General features: G+C 42.5%; 2 protein-coding genes across 8 annotated transcripts in view; one reads left to right on the top strand and one right to left on the bottom strand.

Moving 5' to 3' along the window:
* The window catches only part of LOC121627242 (collagen alpha-1(XVIII) chain-like), a 39,372-nt gene extending 27,926 nt beyond the window's left edge, over nt 1-11,446 (top strand). For 3 of the 6 annotated variants that reach the window (XM_041966041.1, XM_041966035.1, XM_041966040.1), the window contains exons 8-43: nt 227-244; nt 532-738; nt 824-850; nt 961-1,023; nt 1,127-1,210; nt 1,301-1,351; nt 1,426-1,557; nt 1,712-1,765; nt 2,230-2,274; nt 2,423-2,485; nt 2,792-2,923; nt 3,047-3,112; nt 3,199-3,225; nt 3,501-3,599; nt 3,722-3,757; nt 4,726-4,812; nt 4,998-5,030; nt 5,144-5,179; nt 5,263-5,322; nt 5,479-5,556; nt 5,647-5,682; nt 5,773-5,826; nt 5,909-5,980; nt 6,075-6,140; nt 6,371-6,401; nt 6,766-6,819; nt 6,914-6,948; nt 7,092-7,217; nt 7,310-7,457; nt 7,545-7,609; nt 7,700-7,828; nt 7,938-7,970; nt 8,055-8,537; nt 8,625-8,822; nt 8,918-9,027; nt 9,118-11,446. In XM_041966041.1, coding sequence (XP_041821975.1) covers nt 227-244; nt 532-738; nt 824-850; nt 961-1,023; nt 1,127-1,210; nt 1,301-1,351; nt 1,426-1,557; nt 1,712-1,765; nt 2,230-2,274; nt 2,423-2,485; nt 2,792-2,923; nt 3,047-3,112; nt 3,199-3,225; nt 3,501-3,599; nt 3,722-3,757; nt 4,726-4,812; nt 4,998-5,030; nt 5,144-5,179; nt 5,263-5,322; nt 5,479-5,556; nt 5,647-5,682; nt 5,773-5,826; nt 5,909-5,980; nt 6,075-6,140; nt 6,371-6,401; nt 6,766-6,819; nt 6,914-6,948; nt 7,092-7,217; nt 7,310-7,457; nt 7,545-7,609; nt 7,700-7,828; nt 7,938-7,970; nt 8,055-8,537; nt 8,625-8,822; nt 8,918-9,027; nt 9,118-9,331 — 3,252 coding nt within the window. In that variant the 3' untranslated portion in view covers nt 9,332-11,446. The remainder of the gene's footprint in view (nt 1-226; nt 245-531; nt 739-823; nt 851-960; nt 1,024-1,126; nt 1,211-1,300; nt 1,352-1,425; nt 1,558-1,711; nt 1,766-2,229; nt 2,275-2,422; nt 2,486-2,791; nt 2,924-3,046; nt 3,113-3,198; nt 3,226-3,500; nt 3,600-3,721; nt 3,758-4,725; nt 4,813-4,997; nt 5,031-5,143; nt 5,180-5,262; nt 5,323-5,478; nt 5,557-5,646; nt 5,683-5,772; nt 5,827-5,908; nt 5,981-6,074; nt 6,141-6,370; nt 6,402-6,765; nt 6,820-6,913; nt 6,949-7,091; nt 7,218-7,309; nt 7,458-7,544; nt 7,610-7,699; nt 7,829-7,937; nt 7,971-8,054; nt 8,538-8,624; nt 8,823-8,917; nt 9,028-9,117) is intronic. The other 3 variants (XM_041966036.1, XM_041966037.1, XM_041966039.1) reach the window with 3 other exon arrangements.
* Nucleotides 11,447-14,082: 2,636 nt separating this feature from the next.
* On the bottom strand, nt 14,083-17,581 carry LOC121627444 (PI-PLC X domain-containing protein 1-like). 2 transcript variants are annotated; one of them, XM_041966359.1, is made up of 7 exons: nt 17,349-17,581; nt 16,956-17,092; nt 15,992-16,114; nt 15,689-15,844; nt 15,311-15,423; nt 15,115-15,185; nt 14,083-14,623 (listed from the first exon to the last, which is right to left on the bottom strand). In XM_041966359.1, exons 1-7 carry the CDS (start codon nt 17,449-17,451, stop codon nt 14,367-14,369), a joined length of 960 nt encoding a protein of 319 aa, XP_041822293.1. In that variant the 5' UTR covers nt 17,452-17,581; the 3' UTR covers nt 14,083-14,366. The 2 variants fall into 2 exon arrangements, with proteins under 2 accessions (XP_041822293.1, XP_041822292.1); XM_041966358.1 differs by having other exon boundaries at nt 15,992-16,117.
* Nucleotides 17,582-20,519: the final 2,938 nt, after the last annotated feature.

Consider the following 20,519-nt stretch of genomic DNA (forward strand, 5'->3'; position numbering starts at 1 on the left):
TGTTAAAAAGGATTAGCAAGTTATCACACTGTGTTTTATTTATTCTACAGTCCCAGCTTTCCTGGAATCAGGGTTGTACTTAAGCAACATTTTCAGTGCAGTACTTTTGTAATAGAGTATTTTTACAGTGTGGAATTAGTACTCTACTTGAGTAAATATGTGTGCATGACTCTGTGTATTCAGCTGCAATAAAATACTTCTTATTTGTCTTTTTTCTTTTTTGCAGGGAGAAAAAGGTGCAAAGGTACGTCACCTGCAGCATGTTATCTGAGGAGGCTTTGTTCTTTAGTTTGGGAAAAGCTTGTTGTTGCTCATATTCAGCTGTGGAATATAACGGTAATGTAATGTAAAGTACACTTACTCAAGTAACCGAGGTTTTTTCATGCCACTTTCTACCCCTGCAGCATCTGATCTGATCTGTAGGTTGTTGCAAGATGGCAGCATGATTATGCTAAGCTAACTGCTGAGGGTGAGGAGGGAAGCAGTGCGATGAAAAGGGCTGAATATCACTTTCTCCCTCCTCTCCTCCAGGGTAGCTCTGGCTTCGGTTACCCCGGCAATAAAGGAGAACGCGGGGCTCAGGGGCCGCCCGGGCGGCCCGGTCCTCCCGGACCTGCAGCTGAGGTGGTTCGACTTGGGGACGGCTCTGTTGTGCAGCAGGTGTCTGGACCCCCCGGCCCGCCGGGACCACCAGGGGCAGATGGAGCTGCAGGACCCGCAGGAGCTGATGGAGAGCCTGTGAGTACAGAGTGTTTGAAAAATCACAAACTTTATCTGTTCTTTTTGGATTCACGCCACTTAATGGTTGTTTATTATCTTTTAGGGAGATCCAGGAGAGGATGGAAAAACTGTAAGTGTCTTTGCTTTTATTGAACAGATTGAGATATTTCTATCAATAAAGACTTCCTCATTGGCTTTTCTAGGTAATTGAAAACTTTGTTCTTGTGCTCCTGCTCTCAGGGTCCCGCTGGGCCACGAGGGTTCCCAGGAAACTCAGGAAGTCCCGGCGCCAAAGGCCAAAAGGTCGGAGCACAGAGTGGAATAAGATGGATTAATTAACTAAGTTGAACTAGTTTTAAATCATGTGACAAAGATTTATTTAGCCTGATAATGTGGGTGTTTCCAGGGTGAGATTGGAGAGGGTCAACCAGGACCCAGAGGCCCCCCTGGTCTACCAGGACCTCCTGGACCTGGCACTGGTGACCGCCCGGTACGTCCACACTTCCTTCCCTTTTCTTTCAGTGTTTATTGTTTGAAGGCTCACTTCCTCACTGTTTTCTATTGGTTCATATTCTGACAGACGTTTTTTGACATGGAGGGCTCGGGGTTCGCAGACTTGGACAGAATCCGGGTATGTTGATCATTCTTAAGGGTTTTGAGCTCAAGTCTTTGCACAACATAATCACTTTGTGATTTGCTGTCCAGGGTCCCCGTGGTCCTCCAGGCCCCCCAGGCCCTCCCGGCCCTCCTGGGACTTCAGTAGCACTGGGAGCCAGTGGTCCGGTAGCTTTCGGACCTCCTGGTCCACCTGGACAGGATGGGGTCCCTGGTCTACCGGTGTGTAGCTCTCCTTTTTTGATGCATGGATTCAGCTGATTGTGTGAAATGATGGTTTTCAGCCTCTCAGGTTGGAGGATTTGCTGCGTGTTTGCAGGATTTTGATCAGCTATTGAACACTGATTGTTTGTGCGTATCCTTTGCGCCGTTTCAGGGCCCTCCTGGTCCTCCTGGTCCACCAGGTCAACCAGGACTCGTTGGAATCAAGGTGAGAATGCAGAGAAAAACCTCTGAAAATGTCTCACAGGTTGCACTTAAAATATGTGGTTTCACTTTGTTTGTTTTTAAAAAATCAGAAATGGTCAAACACGGATGGCTTGACCACTTAAGATTGACCTTGAGTCTAGAGCCATGCTAGCAGCTCATGTGAGGCTGTACTTTAGCACAGTGGTGCCTTGAGCTAAATGCTAATGTTAGCATGCTAACAGGCTCACAACGCCAATGCTAACATGCTGATATTGGGATAGTTTGTTGTTTATAATTTGAAAAAGTTGATAAAGAGGATTGTTACTTTCAGTTTTAATTCATTACAGAGTGAAAGTCAGGAGGGTTTTTCCTCTGAGGATCATGAATCTCTGCAGAAAAGTTCATGACAGTCCATCCAGCGCTACGCCACTAACACGGCTAAAAAGCACATTTGATGCATTTTTCTTAAATGTCGTTCACCTCCAGGGTGACACTGGTGAGCTCGGTCTTCCAGGAGCATCGGGAGAAAAGGTGAGTCCTGAATTTCTATCCTGGAAAGTCACACCTGTGACTCGTCTTTAAGAGCATGAATCAGCTCTTCACCTCAAATCAAAGTGACAAATTTGTGGCGGGTGCACCCGGATAGACTCTCTCCTCCATGTTTCATTTCTTCCTCTAGCAAGACTCGCAAGACTCCAACTTTTTCACCGGCCTGTTCTCTTACTTTACTCCAACCTCTACGGTGTGTAATGGGTTGCAGGTACTGGGGGGGGGGTCTCTGCTTTGGCTATTCCTTCCCTTTTCTCAGGTCTTCATCAGGTCCCATTAACAGATTTTTTAATGATTCCAGTTTCTGCTGACCTAAACCTCAAGCTACATATCCTGAAACTCTTCTTGCTGGCTCACTGGATTCTGCTGATCCTTCTGATTTCTTGCTCTGCACGTCTCTTGCATGTCATCTTTTTTTTGTATCACCACGGTTACATTAACAGGTGTGTTGGACTGTAATTCAGCAAAGAGACCTAAAACACCTTGATTTTTTTTTCAGGGTGCTCAGGGTGAACCAGGAACGTCGGGTACACCTGGGCAGACTGGGCTGGCAGGGCTTCCAGGTCCCATGGGACCAGTTGGACCGCCAGGACCCCCTGGGCCACCAGGGCCACCGTACCGTGTTGGATTTGTGAGTAGAGGTTAATCATAAAGACATGCATGCACAGAGGTTAAAAGCTAAGAGATCTAGCTAAAGCAGAAGTCTGCTGAGGGTCGTCTCTGTTTCAAACCCTCCACTCTTCTCTCCTTGCAGGGTAACGAGGATGGACTTGAGGTGACCAATGGCGCGCCTGGACTCAGAGGCCCACCTGGACCACAGGTACCCAATTGCCCACATAAGAGTTCCCTGACCTTCTCTTTACAGCAGATGCCTTCAATCATGCTTCCCTGTGTTCTGTCTTCCAGGGTCCACCTGGCATTGCAGGTCTGCCTGTAAGTACGACTGTTTGTTTGGCTTCATTTTGATTATTCTTTTAAATAATTTTGAGGTTTGCGCTGATGTTTGGACAAAACAAGCTGTCACCATCTTCAGATTTCCTCAGATCAATCAGTTAATGGAGAAACTAATCATCAGATTAATCCATACGTTTACATGCAAACAGAGCAGTTGTTATTATAAATGTTGTTATATTCTTTATTATTATTACTGAATATGTTTCTGCACCATTCAGGTCCGGAGTATGAGTCATGTTCATTTTGATTTCCAGGGTAAACCAGGTCTGCCAGGCACACATGGAAACAAAGGATCAGAGGGACCACGAGGACCTCCTGGGATATCAGGTCTGGACGGGTTCCCCGGACAGTCGGTAGGAAGCCAGATGATATATATATATCTATATATCTGTATATATCATGATATATAAGATAATAACACTCTGGTTCAGACACAATTAAACCTATTGTGGTTCTGTTTGTGGTCTTTCTTTAGGGTGAAAAGGGAGAAAGAGGAGAGAAAGGAGAGATGGTGAGTTATTAAACATATTCTTTGTAATGTGCAAATGTATTTTCACGTAAGTGACATGTTATTGATGCATAAAAATGTACCTTTGTTTAGTAATGTGTTGATATCTGCAGTATTTTGTACTTTTCATGTATCCAAAGAATATGTTCTTTTAATTCAAACAGTCTCACCTCAAGGTCTGTTTAGTAGCTGTTCTTTCAGTCAAATAACATGATCTTCATCGGCTGACAGATCTCTAGAAAAGCTTCTAAATGGAACATAAGATTATGCATTTACATACAAGTCAGTGGCCTCTTTATTAGGTACACCAGTACAACAGCTGTGCCATGAAGTCTTTGAATCTTTAGGACGTATAATGTTCATTTTTGTTTGTTGTGCTGTGTGATTAATAAAGGATTATCTTAAATGGTCTTATCTTAGTTTAGTGTGTTAGCATGCTAATGTTTGCTAATTAGCACTAAACTCAAGCTGAGGCTGATGGGAATGTCATTAGTTTTGCAGGTGTTTGGTCATAAATCAAAGCTTTGGACAAATAAAAAATCTGAACTGATGTTGACGTTACAGGAAAAGTCTGAGGATCAGCAAAGTTGTTATAATTCATTCTGTGGACACTATTTCAGAACAATCTGTCCAACAGTTTTTGAGATATTTCACTCAAAACCACAAACATGAGCCTCACGGTGGCGCTAGAGGAGAAGTTAGACGAAGAAAATAGAGTACATTCATCTTACAACATTCCAGTCTGGACCAAAGTGGACCAGTCCACTGGCTGACATTGCCATCCTAAGCTAAAAAAAAAATGAATGATCAATATATTTTATGTATTGGCATCTATTTCAAAATGCATGTGTGGAATTCTACATCTGAAAAGACTCGCTGTCTAAATAAAAGATGAAAAAGAAAAAGCAAACCAGTTATTTTCCCATCCTTTGCTCTTCTCACCGATGATTTTATGTCCATTTGTGTGGCAGGGTCTGCCAGGGCGAGATGGCGGACCGCCTGGACCTCCAGGGCCTCCCGGACCTCCGGGACAGATCATCAGCCAACCAACAGGCGATGTGAGTCGGAGGAAGTCGTTACCATAGAGACTGAATACGTAGCATCGATTTAACCCTCACATAACAGCCTGCACTGAATCACTAAATGCCTGAGTTTGTGCTCGAGTCACTGATACTCACTAACGCTGCCTGCTGACTTGTTTGTTCACCCCCACATTAACCGACCTAACTTTGTCTCGCTGTAGTATAATGACGTATATTGGAGCGAAGGGTGGCAGGTGAGTGGTCCCCGACCTCCCTCACCACAAACCTCACTCAGCTGAAGATACTCCAACATGTCTCCAGGACGTTTGTTCTGTCTCTTCACGTGTGATCGTTCTCTCTTCCTCAGGGGGGCTACGGCGTTCCGGGTCGAGCTGGATTCCCAGTATGTATCATCGTCATTATTTCACTTTGGAAATCCGGAAGAGAGAATCGGAGACAGTCAGTGTGTTTTGTGTTTTCATTTAGGGACCCATGGGACCAAAAGGAGACAAAGGAGACACAGGTTCTCCAGGATATGCACCTAAAGTAAGATATTTTACATTTTAATGGATTTATTTTGCTTTTTACACACTTAACATGTTTGTTGGATGCATTTTTCTGCAGCATTGTGCACTACAAACATATTTGTCCTACAAATGAGGAAGAAGACACAGTGACAATAAAACCTGTTGTATGGTTTAGGGGCAGAAAGGAGAGCCTGGTCTCATCATGGGGCCTGATGGGAGACCTCTGTACCTTGGCGGCCTGGCAGGACGGACGGTAAAAACCCTCATGAATTACTAGCTAAGTTGCATTGATTGTAAATTACTCAAAATAAGTGATTCATCAGCAGCATGTGTTTATCTACAGGGTGACAGTGGACCCCCTGGCCCTGTGGGACCTCCAGTGAGAACCATATTTTTATTTTTGCTGATAATATGAAAGCTAGAGCATCAAATCAGTTGAATAATCCTGTATGAACATTTTTATTTTCAGGGTCCATCCGGTCCTTCAGGTCAGAAGGGGGAGATCGGGCTTCCAGGCAGACCGGTGAGTGGATTTCCTGAAGTTTAATGTAAACACACAGAGGCGGTAAACGTGTAAATGTGACTGAATACTGTGTTTGCTGCAGGGTCGACCAGGCCTGAACGGCCTCAAAGGAGAGAGGGGAGACTCAGGCGGTGGAGCTGGGTATGGTTACCCTGTGAGTATCTCTGATTTTGTGCCATTTGCTTCCAGACTTGTGCAGCTTTTATGATCAGGCCAGCACACAGCGATTGATATTTGTTGTTTCCCAGGGTCCTCCAGGTCCACCGGGCCCCCCTGGACCCCCTGGACCTCCTGCTCCCATCGACAGACTCAGAGTGAGTCCAGACATGAAGCTTTTGTCTCATGTATGTCCGTTAAATTAAAAATAAACTGATGTCCACCAGTTAAGAGTAAGAAGATGTAAAACTACCCAAAGAATATACATTTTGTGGTATTTGTGGATAATTAGTTTTTATTCAATGAGAATTTAAATGAGAGATTAATAGATTGACATATTATGTGTGGCTGCTTATGGATGGAATGATAATCCTAATTTTCATTTCAGGGATATGAGGATTACGCGAGGTATTATCCAGGTAAATTCACTTCATATATTTATTGAGTGAAAGAAAAAAGAGAAAATCTGAAGCTACAGCCAGCAGCCAGTTCGTTTAGCTTAGCATAAAGACTGGAAACAGAGGGAAACAGCTAGCTAACAGCAGCCAGCACCTCTAAAGGTTTGTTTAGACAGAAAAGCAGCTGGCTGTTTCCCTCTGTTTCCATTCATTATGCTAAGCTAAGCTAACCGGCTGCTGGCTTGGGCACGGATATGAGAGTGGTGTCGGTCTTCTTCTTCTTCATCTAGCTGTCAACAGGAAAGCGAACACTGGCATTTCAGAAGATGTCAAACGATTCCTGTGAATAAACTCAATACGTTGCTGCTGTTTCTCTTGTTTGTAGCTGTTAAAGGAGAGAAAGGTGATCGTGGACTACCTGGGACACTTGAAATTCGAGGTAGCACCACTTCGTCTGCGCACACATGTGCCGAAAATGACATGTTTTATGTTTTCAGTATGTGTACAAATTAAAATTTCTGTTTCTGATCCAGGTTTCGGGTCAACCATTGACATTTACACTTTAAGGGTAAGCCTCAGCTCTGCAGACCACTTTGAAGCCTCAGCTCTGCAGACCACTTTGAAGCCTCAGCTCTGCAGACCACTTTGATGTGTGGGTCATGGTTAACAGTTTAACTATTTATGTTTCTTGGATGTTAATGTTCACATCAGAATGAGATGAAAGGTGAAATAGGCAGCCCAGGCTTGAAGGGGGAGAAAGGAGAACCGGGCGGAGGCTATTATGACCCCCGCTATGGTGGGAGCGGAGTCGGACCCCCAGGAGAGCGTGGACCTCCTGTAAGACCCCACAGTCCAACACATAAAGCTTTAAGAACCAGTTTATGCTCAAAGAAAACAAAATCAATATATTTCTGTCCTTGTCCCATCAGGGTCCAAAAGGCGACTCCATCATTGGCCCACCAGGCCCTCAGGGGCCATCTGGACCACCAGGGAGAGGCTATGATGGGCAACCTGGACCACCAGGTCCACCTGGACCCCCTGGACCATCCTTATCTGGAACCCACAGAGGCACACAGAGTGAGTTATAATCATGCACACACACAAATATTCAAGTTGTGTATTCAGTCTCATTTGAGCTCATGTGACCCCCCTTTTGAATGACAGCTATCAGTATTCCTGGACCACCGGGACCACCTGGAGTGCCTGGGCTACCTGGACACTCCTCAGGGGTGAGAAAACGAGCTTAAGCTGTCAGATTCTTCATCTTTATTTCCTGATGTAGACAGTCCACTATTATCAGTGTGTTTTTGTGTTTGTAGGTGACAGTGTTGAGGTCTTATGATACCATGACAGCCACCGCTAGAAGACAGCCTGAGGGCTCTCTGGTGTACATCATAGACCAAACAGATCTCTACTTACGGGTCCGAGATGGAGTTCGCCAAGTCCACGTAAGACGTTCACCTTCTTTGCCATCACAAATCAGCAGGAGAGACATAGAAGTATGTGTTTGTGGTGTTTTGTCGTGTATTTAACGCAGCTGTCTGCTTTGTTTTTCAGCTCGGGAGCTACATTCCTTTGCCCAGTGAGGACGTGAGTGGATTTCTTCCTCTGTTTCTCTTCTTCATAACATATAAAGCGTCCTGTTTTGACACATATCATCCACATTATTTTTAGGGTAATGAGGTTGCAGCTGTGGAGCCCCCACCAGTCGTCCCCTACTCTCCAGACCAGCACTCTGAAACCGACACCTCCGCCCACAACCCCCAAAGGCGACCTGAGAACCCCGTCCACCCTGAGCATGAGTCACAGCCTGACCACCATCACCCGACACACCCGGACCCCCGATACCCAACCCACCCTGATCCCAGATACCCAAACCACCCTGATCCCAGATACCCAAACCAGCCTGATCCCAGATACACAACCCACCCTGATCCCCGGCACCAACCTGACTCACGATATCAGCCGGATCCGCGGTACCCAGCACCCACAGATCCCAGGTTTCCAAGTTTATCGGACCGGATAAATCAGCCAGATGGTAGGTTTTCCGTTTTACACCCTGGGAACCCGGACACTCCCTACGCAGTCACTCCTCAACGAAGACCACCGCCTCCTGTGCCCGAGACACCAGTCCACCATCATACCTCAGGTCCAGGGGTACGAGAGGCCACTTTTAAACCATCATACTCACGTCTCTGAGTTTTGCTATATAATAAAATGTAACTTCTGTTCATGTTTCCGCAGCTCCACCTGATCGCCCTGAACAGCCCTCAGACCGGCTTCATGCGAGGCATCCGCGGCGCAGACTACATGTGCTTCACTCAGGCTCAGGCCATCGGGATGAAGGGAACTTTCCGGGCCTTCCTGTCCGCCAAACTCCAAGATCTCCACAGCATCGTCCGCAAGGCTGACAGGGACCGTTTGCCCATAGTCAACCTGAAGGTAGGCAACCGAAGTTCATTGATTAGCATGTGGTAGCTTGTTTGTTTAACCTGTGCAAAAACTGAAGAGTAAAACCTCTTCGTCATCTTCGTCAGGACGAGGTTCTGTTTGACAACTGGGATGCCATCTTCAATGACGGCAGGATAAGGGACAACGTGCCGATCTACTCCTTTGATGGCAAAGACGTTCTCAGCGACAGCACATGGTGAGCCAGAAATCACGATCTTAAGCTTAATATTCTGAAATGAAAGCAATAAACAGCAGGGAAAATCACACCTGTTCTGTTCTATCCCAGGCCAGAGAAGATGATGTGGCACGGGTCGACCAGCGTGGGCCAGCGGCACGTGGACAACTTCTGCGAGACGTGGCGCGTGGGCGACCGGTCTCTGGCAGGCATGGCGTCGTCGCTGCAGAGCGGCAGCCTGCTCCAGCAGAGCTCCAGCAGCTGCTCCAGCGGCTACGTCGTGCTGTGCATCGAGAACAGCTACATCAGCCACGCCAAGAGATAGAGACACACACACACACACACACACACACACACACTGGACAAAGGGAAGTCCCAGAGCAGTCAGCCATGCTTTTGTCCACACATACTTTTCTATCTATGCCCTGTATGTGGTGCTTTGTAAATAAGTTTCTTCTCATGAATCATTAGTTTATGTTTGTTAGCCCCTCCTATATGGTGCTACACAGGATTATTCCATATGATGAACCTAAGTTAAGCTCAGGTGACATACACTAACACGCCCTCCGGCAGCCATATTGGAAGTCCACAGCTTTTAGGCTCCGGTCGCCTTAAAAGCTGAATGCGTTTCCAAAAGCCTTCTTGTCTGTGCACATAAATGCTGCATTTCTTTGCCGTTAACTTGTTAGCTAGCAGTTGCTATTATGTTGACATACATGATTGAAATTAGCATGCCTGATGCTAGCTAATTAGCCTAGTTTTTATTTTCCCAGACATCTATCACTGAGATTTATGCCATGAGCCCAACACAATGGAGGTGAAGGCGTCTTCACTGATAAACGACTGAATAATTTGCCAGTAACTCTTAAAACAACATGTTCGACTGTTTGAGAGCACCAGTGACGGGCGGACTGCGCCAGCGTCGTCTCGTGGTTAACGTTGTGCAGTATTGTTAGCTTTAGGTAGCAAAACTACCTGGTTAGGTTGAGGAAAAGTTCATAGTTTGGGCTAAAAGTTAAAATGTGAAAATGTTGACACAAACAGCAGTCTCCAGGGTGGAAGTCCCGTGTCCATCCAGCTCAGGTTGCCCTTTATATACCTGACTTCCTTCTTTGCTCCCATCATAATTACTACAACCACTAGAGGTCGCTGCCTGACAATAAACAGAAATAGGGGTCGCAATAACATCCTTGCACAGACGACCTATACGCCTGTGAATCAACATCCAAAGTAACCAAGACATGATCTGGATTCTCACGTTTGTGCCTCTCATTACTTTCAGTCAGAGCGAAGCTTCTGCTTTTCTAAAAAAGAATAAGACAGAAAGACTTTGAAGAAGGTGTAAAGGCATTTCAAAAAATTATTCTGCTCAAAGGTGAAATTACAGACGGGAATGGCACAAGACTTAGATATCACCAGATATTTCTGGTTTACTAGATGGAAGATAGGGTCAAAACATGGGAAATGAGAGACACATTGCTGTTATACTATGTAATTCTCCAATCATGTGACTTCAATCTTATTATGTTGGGAAGAAAAATGAATAATAAATATGTCAAAACACACCGCAGCTAAGAAAAGACAGACTGGAGAAAGTAAACTGATCTCAGACAGACTGATCTTCCTTGTCTTCCTGCCTGTGATTAACCAAAAAACCTGTATCATGCCAGTGTTAACACACCAAATGTACAACTCAAGTACCAAAAAGCAGTGTTAGAAACGTTTTAAACAAGGTTTCCTGTGGCTTTAAATTCCACTTTTTATATGCAGTATTTGTCAGTGCTGGAGTGCTGATAGAATCTCCTAAAACGGTGCAGTTAGCAACACATTTCAGCCTCGAAAAGCAGGATAAACATGAGTTATTGAATGAGAAATGTATATTTTCTAACTTTCTAACTTCTTTGCCTTTACACTGATGCTACCTGTAACCCATAGCACTTGAGTAATAGCCTTTTTTTTTGTGACTGTCTTACATGGGAAGATATTTTCAAATCGTATTATTAGCAATAACAAAGGGATATTTATTTTTTACAAACTGTGCATTTTCTAGTTCAAGTATAATGTGTGATGTGAACGCTTTCACAAATAACATTTTCCAAATACATCCAGCGAACGTGCAAACGCCACTCGAGGACGTGCAATGCTTATTTTAAGCTTGAGCACACGTTCAGCACACAGATTCAGCTGATGTACAGATATCTGAATAGGATTCAGCCATAAATGTTTGTCTATGCACTGTTGCTTTTTATTTGTTTTTGCTTTTTATTCAAGAACAGCACATGCACTGCAGCTCTGGAGAACAGAGTGCTGTTTTCCTGTATTAACGGTGCCATAACGAATGGACTTGTGTTAACTCTTCCAGGTTATTATCTGTTTTCTCCTTGTGTGAGCAACATTTCTGGAATGCTGCATCTCACTGAATAAACCTGAGTGGAAAGTGTGACTGATGTTCTCAGGTGATGGTGTGGTGCCTGTTTTCAGTTTCTGTTTAAACATAATTACACAAAATCTGAACTATGCTTTGTCATAGTTCAGATTTGTGTCATAACTAAAAGTACTTATTATACAGAATGGCCACTTTCAGGGTCGAGTCAGTCTTGGCCTCAATCTATAACAATGCATCACATGTTTTGTATATAAAATCACAGCAACTCGACCTGTTAAATAAATTTAGTGGAGTAAAAATACTACAAATCTAAAGCATCATAAATTATAAATCTTACTTAATCTCATTAAATTTGACTTTGCTGACATCTTCTCCTTGTGCATGGAGCCCTGTTCACTGTATACCACCACTACCTCCGCACAACACTACTGATGATGATAAAAAACTATATTTATTTAACACCTTTCATACATGAAATGCAGCTTAAAGTATTTTGCAGCTGAGAAAACACATGCACCAAGTGCTTCACATAAAAATAAGGATGGAAATAGAAGCACCAACAGTATCACACGCATTAGAAGAAGGTAAGAAAGTCCACTAATTAACCCCTGACGAAGCACACCTGTTAACTAAGACCCATCACAGGGGTTTATACCACATGAAGCTGGTTTGGACAGTGCAAACAGTGGCTGCTTCAAATAATCCAAAATTGAAAACATTCTCCTTTTTAAAGTTTTTTTTTAGTTACCACATAATACTTCATAGCCCTAATGCCTCCAGTACTACTGTACAACGTAGAAAAAATATAAAAAAAATATATAGTAAAAATATTGAATGAAAAGGTGTGTTCTGCCTGACTGTATATGCGCCTGCAATGGGCCATTCTGCATTCTGTAGTATGTTATAATTCTGACTTCTTTATTATTTTAATTTGCTAAAATAAATCAAATTAAAAAGCAACTCGTTAATTTCACCTGTGAAAAAGTTCAAGTTCCTCATTCCAACGGCCATATATTTGGGTATTTCTTTGCCCTGAGTTTAACCTTCAGGCGGACTCCGTCTACAACTACATATTAATACCACCTCATACTTAAGGAATTTGAATACCTTAAACCCCCCAAACTGCCCCTTAATTAAACTGTAAAATATGTATCGTATGTATTAGGGTAGTTTTATGCTTCTGGATCGGAGTCAGACGAGGACACGTCTTTGACAGCTGCCTGCCAGGACATGTTCAGGGCAAATTTAAATTTAGCATTTGGCTACAGTAGAAACACCTGTGTTAGCTACGTGTGCCGCTGGAATTTGTAGTTCTTTAAAACACCCGGTTGTGATGTATGAGGGACATTGATTACGAGTTATTTTATCTTTTTTTAAAATGTCCTTCTCTTTCACCTGTTTGTCTCTCTGTGGTTGATTTAATCGTTAAAGATGGAGGTTAGTTTAACTTCGGTGTGACGCAGATATTTTAGCCGAGGAGAAGGTAAGAGTCTCACTCCTGTTTAATTCAGTTTTGTTGTGTTTTGTAGCCTGTTAGCATTGTGTCAGATTTTTTAAAAAAATAGCTTTTATTCGGCGTTAAAACCGTTGAACAAGCTAAAATAACACAGTGCAGTATAGGAACGCTAGCGCATTTCCTCTGAGCATATTGAGTTAGAGCAACATGTGATTGAGCTGCTAGAGATGCTAAAACCAACAAGTAGCGATAAAAAAAAAACTATTAAAATACCGAACTTAAAGTAAAAGTCCTGCATTCAAAATCTTACGTAAAAGGACAAAAGTATGATCAGCAAAAATGTACATTAAATAGTAACAGAAAAAGCAAAATGGCGCCTGTCACTGTATATTATTACATATATTTATTGTTTGTATGAGCAGCGTTTTAATGTAGCTGGTGATGGTGAGGACTGTTTTATGCACAGTTGAGGTGTTAAATGTATAAAAATACTTGAGTAATATCATTTAAAAGAGTTTTATCATAATTTTGTGCTCCGCCTCAGCTAGAGGCATTTTACTTGTAGCTTCTTTTGTGTAAAAATACAGATTTTAGATGAATTTTCTGAATAATCTCAGATCTTGGCTGGTCTTTGTTGTGGAACAGATTTCTGTTAATGCGCACCATCTAGTGGAGGAAACGTAGAACTACATCACCTCAGTGACAGCAGTGTTTTAAACTGCTCCTAGGTCAGTAAATAGCAAGTCCCAGAGTATCCCAATGCCAAAATGCTCTCTAGAACACACCCAAAATATGCATATTCTCACTGTGTGGAAGTAATACACCTCCACACAGGTGCAGCTAATTCAACTAATTATGGCAACGTGTGATCCAGATGCGCCAATTAGCGAGAGCAATGATACAGACTGATTACTGCATGTATCGTTGGTGTTACTAGCTACAGCTGGTGCTGACTTCACAAACAAATGTCACTGTTGTCTTAGGAGAGGTGTGTTTTTTAGGTTGCCAAAAGTGTGGATATTTCGATTCCAAATGTTCAAAATAATTTCTACACAATTTCTATTAATTATTCATTTGCGAGTATTGAAAACGCTGAAACTACAATCAGATCTTCTGCCCAAGGCTGCACAAATAGCAGGGAACACAATCAATAGGCTGCATTCAATACCATGTGATTACTAATATCATGAAGAGCTGCAAAAATAACTTCAAAATCAAGAGTCAAAATATGTGAAAGTATTTATATCATGTATCAAAGCATATATTCCAAAATAGGAAAAGAAATCAAAAAAGTTTGTACAAAATTCCAACACAACAGGAAGAAATAGGAATACTGTGGACAAATTGAAAATAATACTGTGATGATTTAGTGCGTAATGTAAACATAGAAAATGCAACATAATCACATGAGATATATTTGAGAGGTAAAATAATCATTTGTGCTTTTTCTGAGAAAAAAAGATTGCCAGCCCGGTTGCTATGGCAACACCCATCTGTTCCCAGCATCCTGCAGACAGGTCAGGCGACGGCTGTGCCGGCTTTGCCTGGCAGTTTGTAGTTCAGGCCAATCACAAGTGAGCAGAACTGACTGGCGTCCACAAAGTCGCAGCACAGGATGTTGACTCCGCTCTCCTCGCTGCCCGGCCGCTGCTCGCTCGCCCAGCGCAACAGGAACGAGAGAGCCCTCATCGTCATCTTCCTCATGTTCTGGAAGGGATGGAGGAGGACGTAAGGAGCGTCCTCTGTCAGGTTCAGACCGCTGACGTAAAAACCAGCTGGAAAATATAAACCAGTAAAAAAAAAAAAACAGTGAGGGCTGACAGAAGGAAGGTTGCTGAGGTTTCACTCATGAAAATAACAACAGCTGTTAAACAGGAAGTCTGTAAACCAGCAAGTGAAATTAAATGTACCTGCAGAAGTGCAGCTTTTTAACTCTCAGTGCTAATTAGTGTAGTTTTCACTCCTCTACATTTATTTAAGAGCTATAGAGACTCGTTACTAATGACCCAGCAGGATATGAAGTAGTTCAAACAAGCCTTCACTTTGACCAACATCAATATTAAAGAACTACTTACATATTTGTACATCAATATGATCCAATCTGCATTATCACTACTTTTTTTATACATTTTAAGTGTATTTGCACTTACTTTATGTTTACTTCAGTAAAATTCTGAATGCAGGGCTGTAACCTGTAATTAAATGTTTTTATAGTGCCTCTTTTACTCTGGTAAATGATTGGAATACTTCCTCCATCTCTGCCTACCTGGTCTTCCTCTGCTCTTCTGGTCCTCCAAGTAGGCGATCACCTTCTTCGGGTCTGGGCTGTCGGCATACCTGGAGACAGAGCGCCCCCATGAGGTCAGTCACTTTAATGTTTAACTGACTATTTAAATATGACGTAAACATGGTGTGACACATAACTTGACATTAAAACAGTTCGAGACACATTGTGTATGTACCAGTAGGGTATTTCAGTCCACAGCTCAGGGTGCTGCAGCACCATCTGCTGGTCACCATAGGAAACAATGACCTGCTGACCTCTGGACCAACAGGACCGCAGAGTGGGAGCGTCCTGCTTATCAACACATGTGCGCAGTGAGAAGTCTCAAAACTGACTTTTTAAGAAATAACTCATGAAACAGTTCAGAACCTAAATATATTTAATTTACAATTCAGGAGAAAAACAGAAAATCGTCACATTTAAGAAGCTGGACCCAGCAAATGTTTGACATATTTATTCTTGTTTTACTAATTGATTGAATTAATTATCTTGTTGATCGACTAATTGAATAACTGATGAAACTGTTCCTCGTCCCTGTCTCCATCAGCTCGGTTACCTGTGGGGAGCAGAGTTTCTTCCCGAACAGCGTGATGATGAAGTCCACCAGGCGACCGTGATCTTCATCAGTCAGCGATTCAAAATGCGAGCAGGAAATGATTACGATCTCTTTTGGATGATCGTCCAACCAGGTAGCCAGTTCATCCAGAGCCTCCTGCACACACACACACACACACACACACACACACACACACATTGGCCGACTTAACACCAGAGTCTGAGTTTTCTTGCTTGTTTGTCTGTGGCTCAATACAGCTTTTGACTGTGTATAATGTGAGGAGGGGCTGTTGTATGTGTGTACCTGCACGGTCATCACTGTGTAGATGCCGTGGGCAAAGAACAGAGTTCGGCCTCCTTTTGGCTTCGTGGCGATGCGCAGATCCAAGAAACGAACACCGAGATCACACTGGTCACAGAGGACAGACTGCTATACACACACAGCCGGAAGAAGAGGAAGAAAATAAATGTTCAAATATGGAAACATGTGCAATAAGTCAGCAACTCTCTTTCAGTTGCATGAAACATAGCTAACTGAGGTTGAGCTCCAGGAAATTGTAATGAACATTTTTCACAGGTTTTTAGACCAATTTTATACATCAAACCTTTAATTCATTGACAAAACAAAGACAGATTAATCATTAATTAAAATAATTGTTCGTTTCAGCCTCTGGCAAAAGCTTTTTTATCTTTCTTTTTTATTTACTCCACGACTGTACTTTCCTTCAGTGCTGGTTCAGATGAGATTAGATTCAACTGTATTGTACAACAAAATGCAGTTTAACTATTTAGCCAGTACTCCTACTTCACATTTAGTGTCAAATAATGTGTTTTCTTAAATATGCATAGTTTATAAAGTAGTTAAAACTAGCTCCACCTCGACCAGGAACAATATTAAAATGCTGCCTACATGTTAACGCAGCTGTAGTAATATTTAAATGATACATATAATAAAATAATACTGACAGTGGGCTTTCAGCTGCAGAATTATTATTTTTACACTTGATACTTTTCAATACTATTGTGAGTACAATTTGTTGATAATACCTCTGTACTTCAAGGACTTGTAGTGGACTGTTTTTATCTATTTGTCTGCTCACAGTCTGTAAAGGTGCAAGTTCAGAAACAGCACCTGAACGCACCACCTGAGGCCAGATTGTGTCACTTCAAATCCTGTGAGGGACAGTTGTATTTAGTGTGTGTGTGTGTGTGTGTGTGTGTGTGTGTGTGTGTGTGTGTGTGTGTGAGCGTGCGCACGCGCTCTCTACCTGCGTGGTGGCCCAGCGGGAGACGCAGGGTCGAGTCCAGCAGGGGAACAGCCTGTCACTCACCCTGAGGAGGCAGGGCTCTGATCTCAGGACAGGAGAGGACACGTCCAGACAGAAAGACATGCTGTCATGGCTCCCTGCAGTGACACATGGATGGCATTAACACGTTAAGCTATTTGACAGGGGTGTCCACATACTTTTTGGCCATGTAGTGTGCACTTCATTGGTTGCAAATTTAACCGGAAGTAGAGGATACATCTGTAATAATATGACGACACCAATCTGTGTGGCATCTATGGTTATCTACTTTCGCCAAGCAGACTACTTTTGTCCTGAACTAGTTTCCCAAAATAGCCCGGTTAAGCTGACCTATCCCGGTATTTCAGTTTTTACCGGGTATAGCCAGGTTCCACAGCGGGACATCAAGCAGCTCCTCCGGCAAACGGGACATCCAGTTCGGGTTTCCTCCGAGCTGTGTCCTCTCGTCGTCTTCCATGTTGTTATCTGAAATATTTTGCCGTTTTATTTACACGATTACGGTTTTCATCATGACATTTTAACAACATCCTCTTCCTTATTTTGTACTCAAATGCCGTTTGTTTACAAAGTCTTCCGGGTACAAAGCGTCCGTTAAGCGGCTTTAATAAGCCGATACTTCCGGCGTCGACCTTCAAAATAAGACAATAAGTAACGCGACGGAAGTTCGCTTTCAAAACAAAAGCAATGTCCATACAGTACAACAAGCCACCGTACTCGACTAAAACGAATACTTAATAATTGGTAGATGTAAAACTATAGTTAGAATGTAATATTTCCAGTATGGTTTAAAAATAGTTCATTTATCGTTCACCAGTAATTAATGAGGGAATGTACCGCATGAGGACACAAACAAACATTTCATGAATATTACTATTTATATTGTGCCGGCAGTAATAATTTGTTTCTGAAACAGACAGTATACTAAAGTATAATTTTAGCTGTTGATTCAGAAGTGTCAAAGTCAAAGAAGTTGCTGCCGTTTAGCAGCTCACTTTGGAGAGCAATGAGAGACTGGCTGTTGCCATTAAATCTTCCAGCCTCTTTTCAAATGTCGCTTAGTCAAAGTCAAAACCAAAGCAAGACTCTTTGTCCAGTTATATCTCTGATTAGCCAAATAAAATAGAAACTGAAGGGTTTTTAGCTTTAAATTGCCCATTTAGATGACTTATGAGGTTTCTTTCAATCTGTTTTCTGTGAAAATCAAGTAACATAATGGAGTAACAGCTACAGACTTTGGTGCTTTGAACTGAACTGCATTCCTCGATAACTCGTTTTTCTCATTAGCTTGTCCAGATTGCTCCCTGCGACTTCTTCTGACAGTGCTGGATGTTTTGTGCATTGGGGTCTAAGTGAAAGTGGAAAATTAGTTCAGGAAAATGTGAGCGTCTTAATGCCGAGTTGTTTACCTTCTTTTCTCTTTCATATTTCCTTTTTTTAACAATTATATGATGCTCGCTTTTGTTATACTGTTGTTGCATCTTGTCCCAAGCTAAGATTCTCTTTATATGCTATTAAGGAGGACTGTATTAGCTCTTTTGCTTCCTTTCCCATCACATAGTCTTACATTTAGTTCTTTGGGGGCTTTTACAGTGGGGTTTCAGTTGTACTGTTGTAATAAATGTATCTAGTATCAGTATCATCATGAGTGAGTTAATGAGCTTTAGAAGTGCTTATATTTGGATTTTGCTGTGTTTGGACAGAGCCAGGCTAGCTGTTTCCCTTTGTTTCCAGTTCTTTTGCTAAGCTAAGCTAACCAGCTGCTGGCGTTAGCCTTAAATCTGCCTTAGGGACTTGAGGGTAGTGTCAGTTTTCTCGTGTAACTCTCAGCTTGATAATGAATGAATGTGTTTCTCAAAATGTCAAACTAGTTCTTTAAACCTAATTCAGCAGCCAGTGGAAACATCAGAAATACTCGTTCAGAGAGGCGCTTCTCAACCTCTTTTGACCCCTTAAAATGAAGTAATGATTACTTGTCGCATGCATACGCATTTTATTTAGAGGTATTAGTTATCCCATCAAAGATCCATCAAAGGAGTACTGAAGAAGTAAATCTCAGAAAGCAAAAGTTTTCCTCAGCTTGCCGATTGTGTTCATCCTCTCAAGAGTCTCAGTTAACCAAATAGTAACCAAATTTCCCCGGCTGGGGCTTAATGAAGTCTATCTTATTTCTTATCTTAATATATTTACACACTTTATGTTTAGGTGCTAGTTAGGACTCTTATCACTGATGCAACAGAAAATCAAAATTTAGAAAAAAACATTGGGAACTATTGACTAACGACTCCCTTTACAGTAATTTCCACCACGCAAATTGGACTGATGTTCATTGGAAGCACACATGGACCGATTATTCTAGTTGAACCTTGCAGCTGCAAAAATTAGACTAAGGACAGACAAGTGACTGCTGTTTAGCTGTTACACAACCTGTCTTTTCTGCGAATGGTTAAAACAAACAGGTGTCATCAGAGCTGTAAACTGCAGACAAGGTTGTTATTATAATGTATATTGGGTGGGACTCACTGCACACACTGCCATCCAAAACAATCAATAGCAAATGTGATCAGATCATAAATTCCCCTTATATTATGATTGGCTGCAGTACTGTGGTGACCTGCAGGTCTGCGTGTGGTTTGTCCCAGCGGTGTCAGAGTTCAGAGATGGCCAATAAGTTTTTTGGAAACATCAAAGTGCCCTCACACCCGCATGCCACATTTTCTTTATCACAGCATTGGCAGTTGCGTGGCTCGCCATACTCGACCTCTGATTGGCTGGTGCTTGTTCCCTTCTTTTCAGAATGCGGATGGGAAAACGGTGTGCAGGTGTGCGAAGCAAACACCCTCGAAGCCAGTGCTCAAAATCATGCTAACGAAGATCGCGTGGCTCATTGCATTTTGAAACATGACAGCGAATACATCAAGCAGGCTTCCCTCAGTCGCTCAGAGGTTTCGGTTCATGGCCTCACAAACAAAGATCAAGAATAAAAACACTGCCAGCGACGCATCGAGAAATGGCAGAAAACATGATGATAATTTCAGCTTGCTTCATATCAGATAGGTTGCAGACTCCTCCTCTGTTTCACTACTTTTAAATGTGTTAAAGGTGGAAAGCTAGAATATATTGTGAGTGTTGCTGCAGCCCCGTCATCACGTTAGCTACCTTGCATTCATTCAATGCATTCGCTAGCGAACAGTATTCCAAGTTGGGATCCAGGTTGGGTCATTTTGTGCTGGAAGTAAATCACATTTCGATAAAAAGAGTTCGTAATTGCTTGGAATGGGACGTTTTTGCTGATTTGCGAGTGCAGTGACAGAACGTGTAATGAATGACGTACTGTCCATAAACTGGACAGGCCGTGTCAACTGACTCCCATATGAATGATCATCAAATTAAATGTAATGAAATCAAGAATGATAAATTATTTTCATAGACTTCCCAGCGAACTCCCCTCACACTCACAAAGCAAAAATCATTCAATATTTGAAATGAGATTATATCACATATTTTATTACACATGGCCCCAACAGT

Source organism: Chelmon rostratus, chromosome 24 (assembly GCF_017976325.1).
Source record: "Chelmon rostratus isolate fCheRos1 chromosome 24, fCheRos1.pri, whole genome shotgun sequence".
NCBI classification, from domain to species: domain Eukaryota; kingdom Metazoa; phylum Chordata; class Actinopteri; order Chaetodontiformes; family Chaetodontidae; genus Chelmon; species Chelmon rostratus.

Coding starts and splice junctions, on each gene's coding strand:
- LOC121627444 (XM_041966358.1), bottom strand. CDS start 17,451: ATGGAAGACGACGAGAGGACACAGCTCGGAGGAAACCCGAACTGGATG. Junction 16,118..16,955: donor CCCGCTGGGCCACCACGCAG/GTAGAGAGCGCG, acceptor GTGTGTGTATAG/CAGTCTGTCCTCTGTGACCA. Junction 15,186..15,310: donor TGGACTGAAATACCCTACTG/GTACATACACAA, acceptor CTCTGTCTCCAG/GTATGCCGACAGCCCAGACC.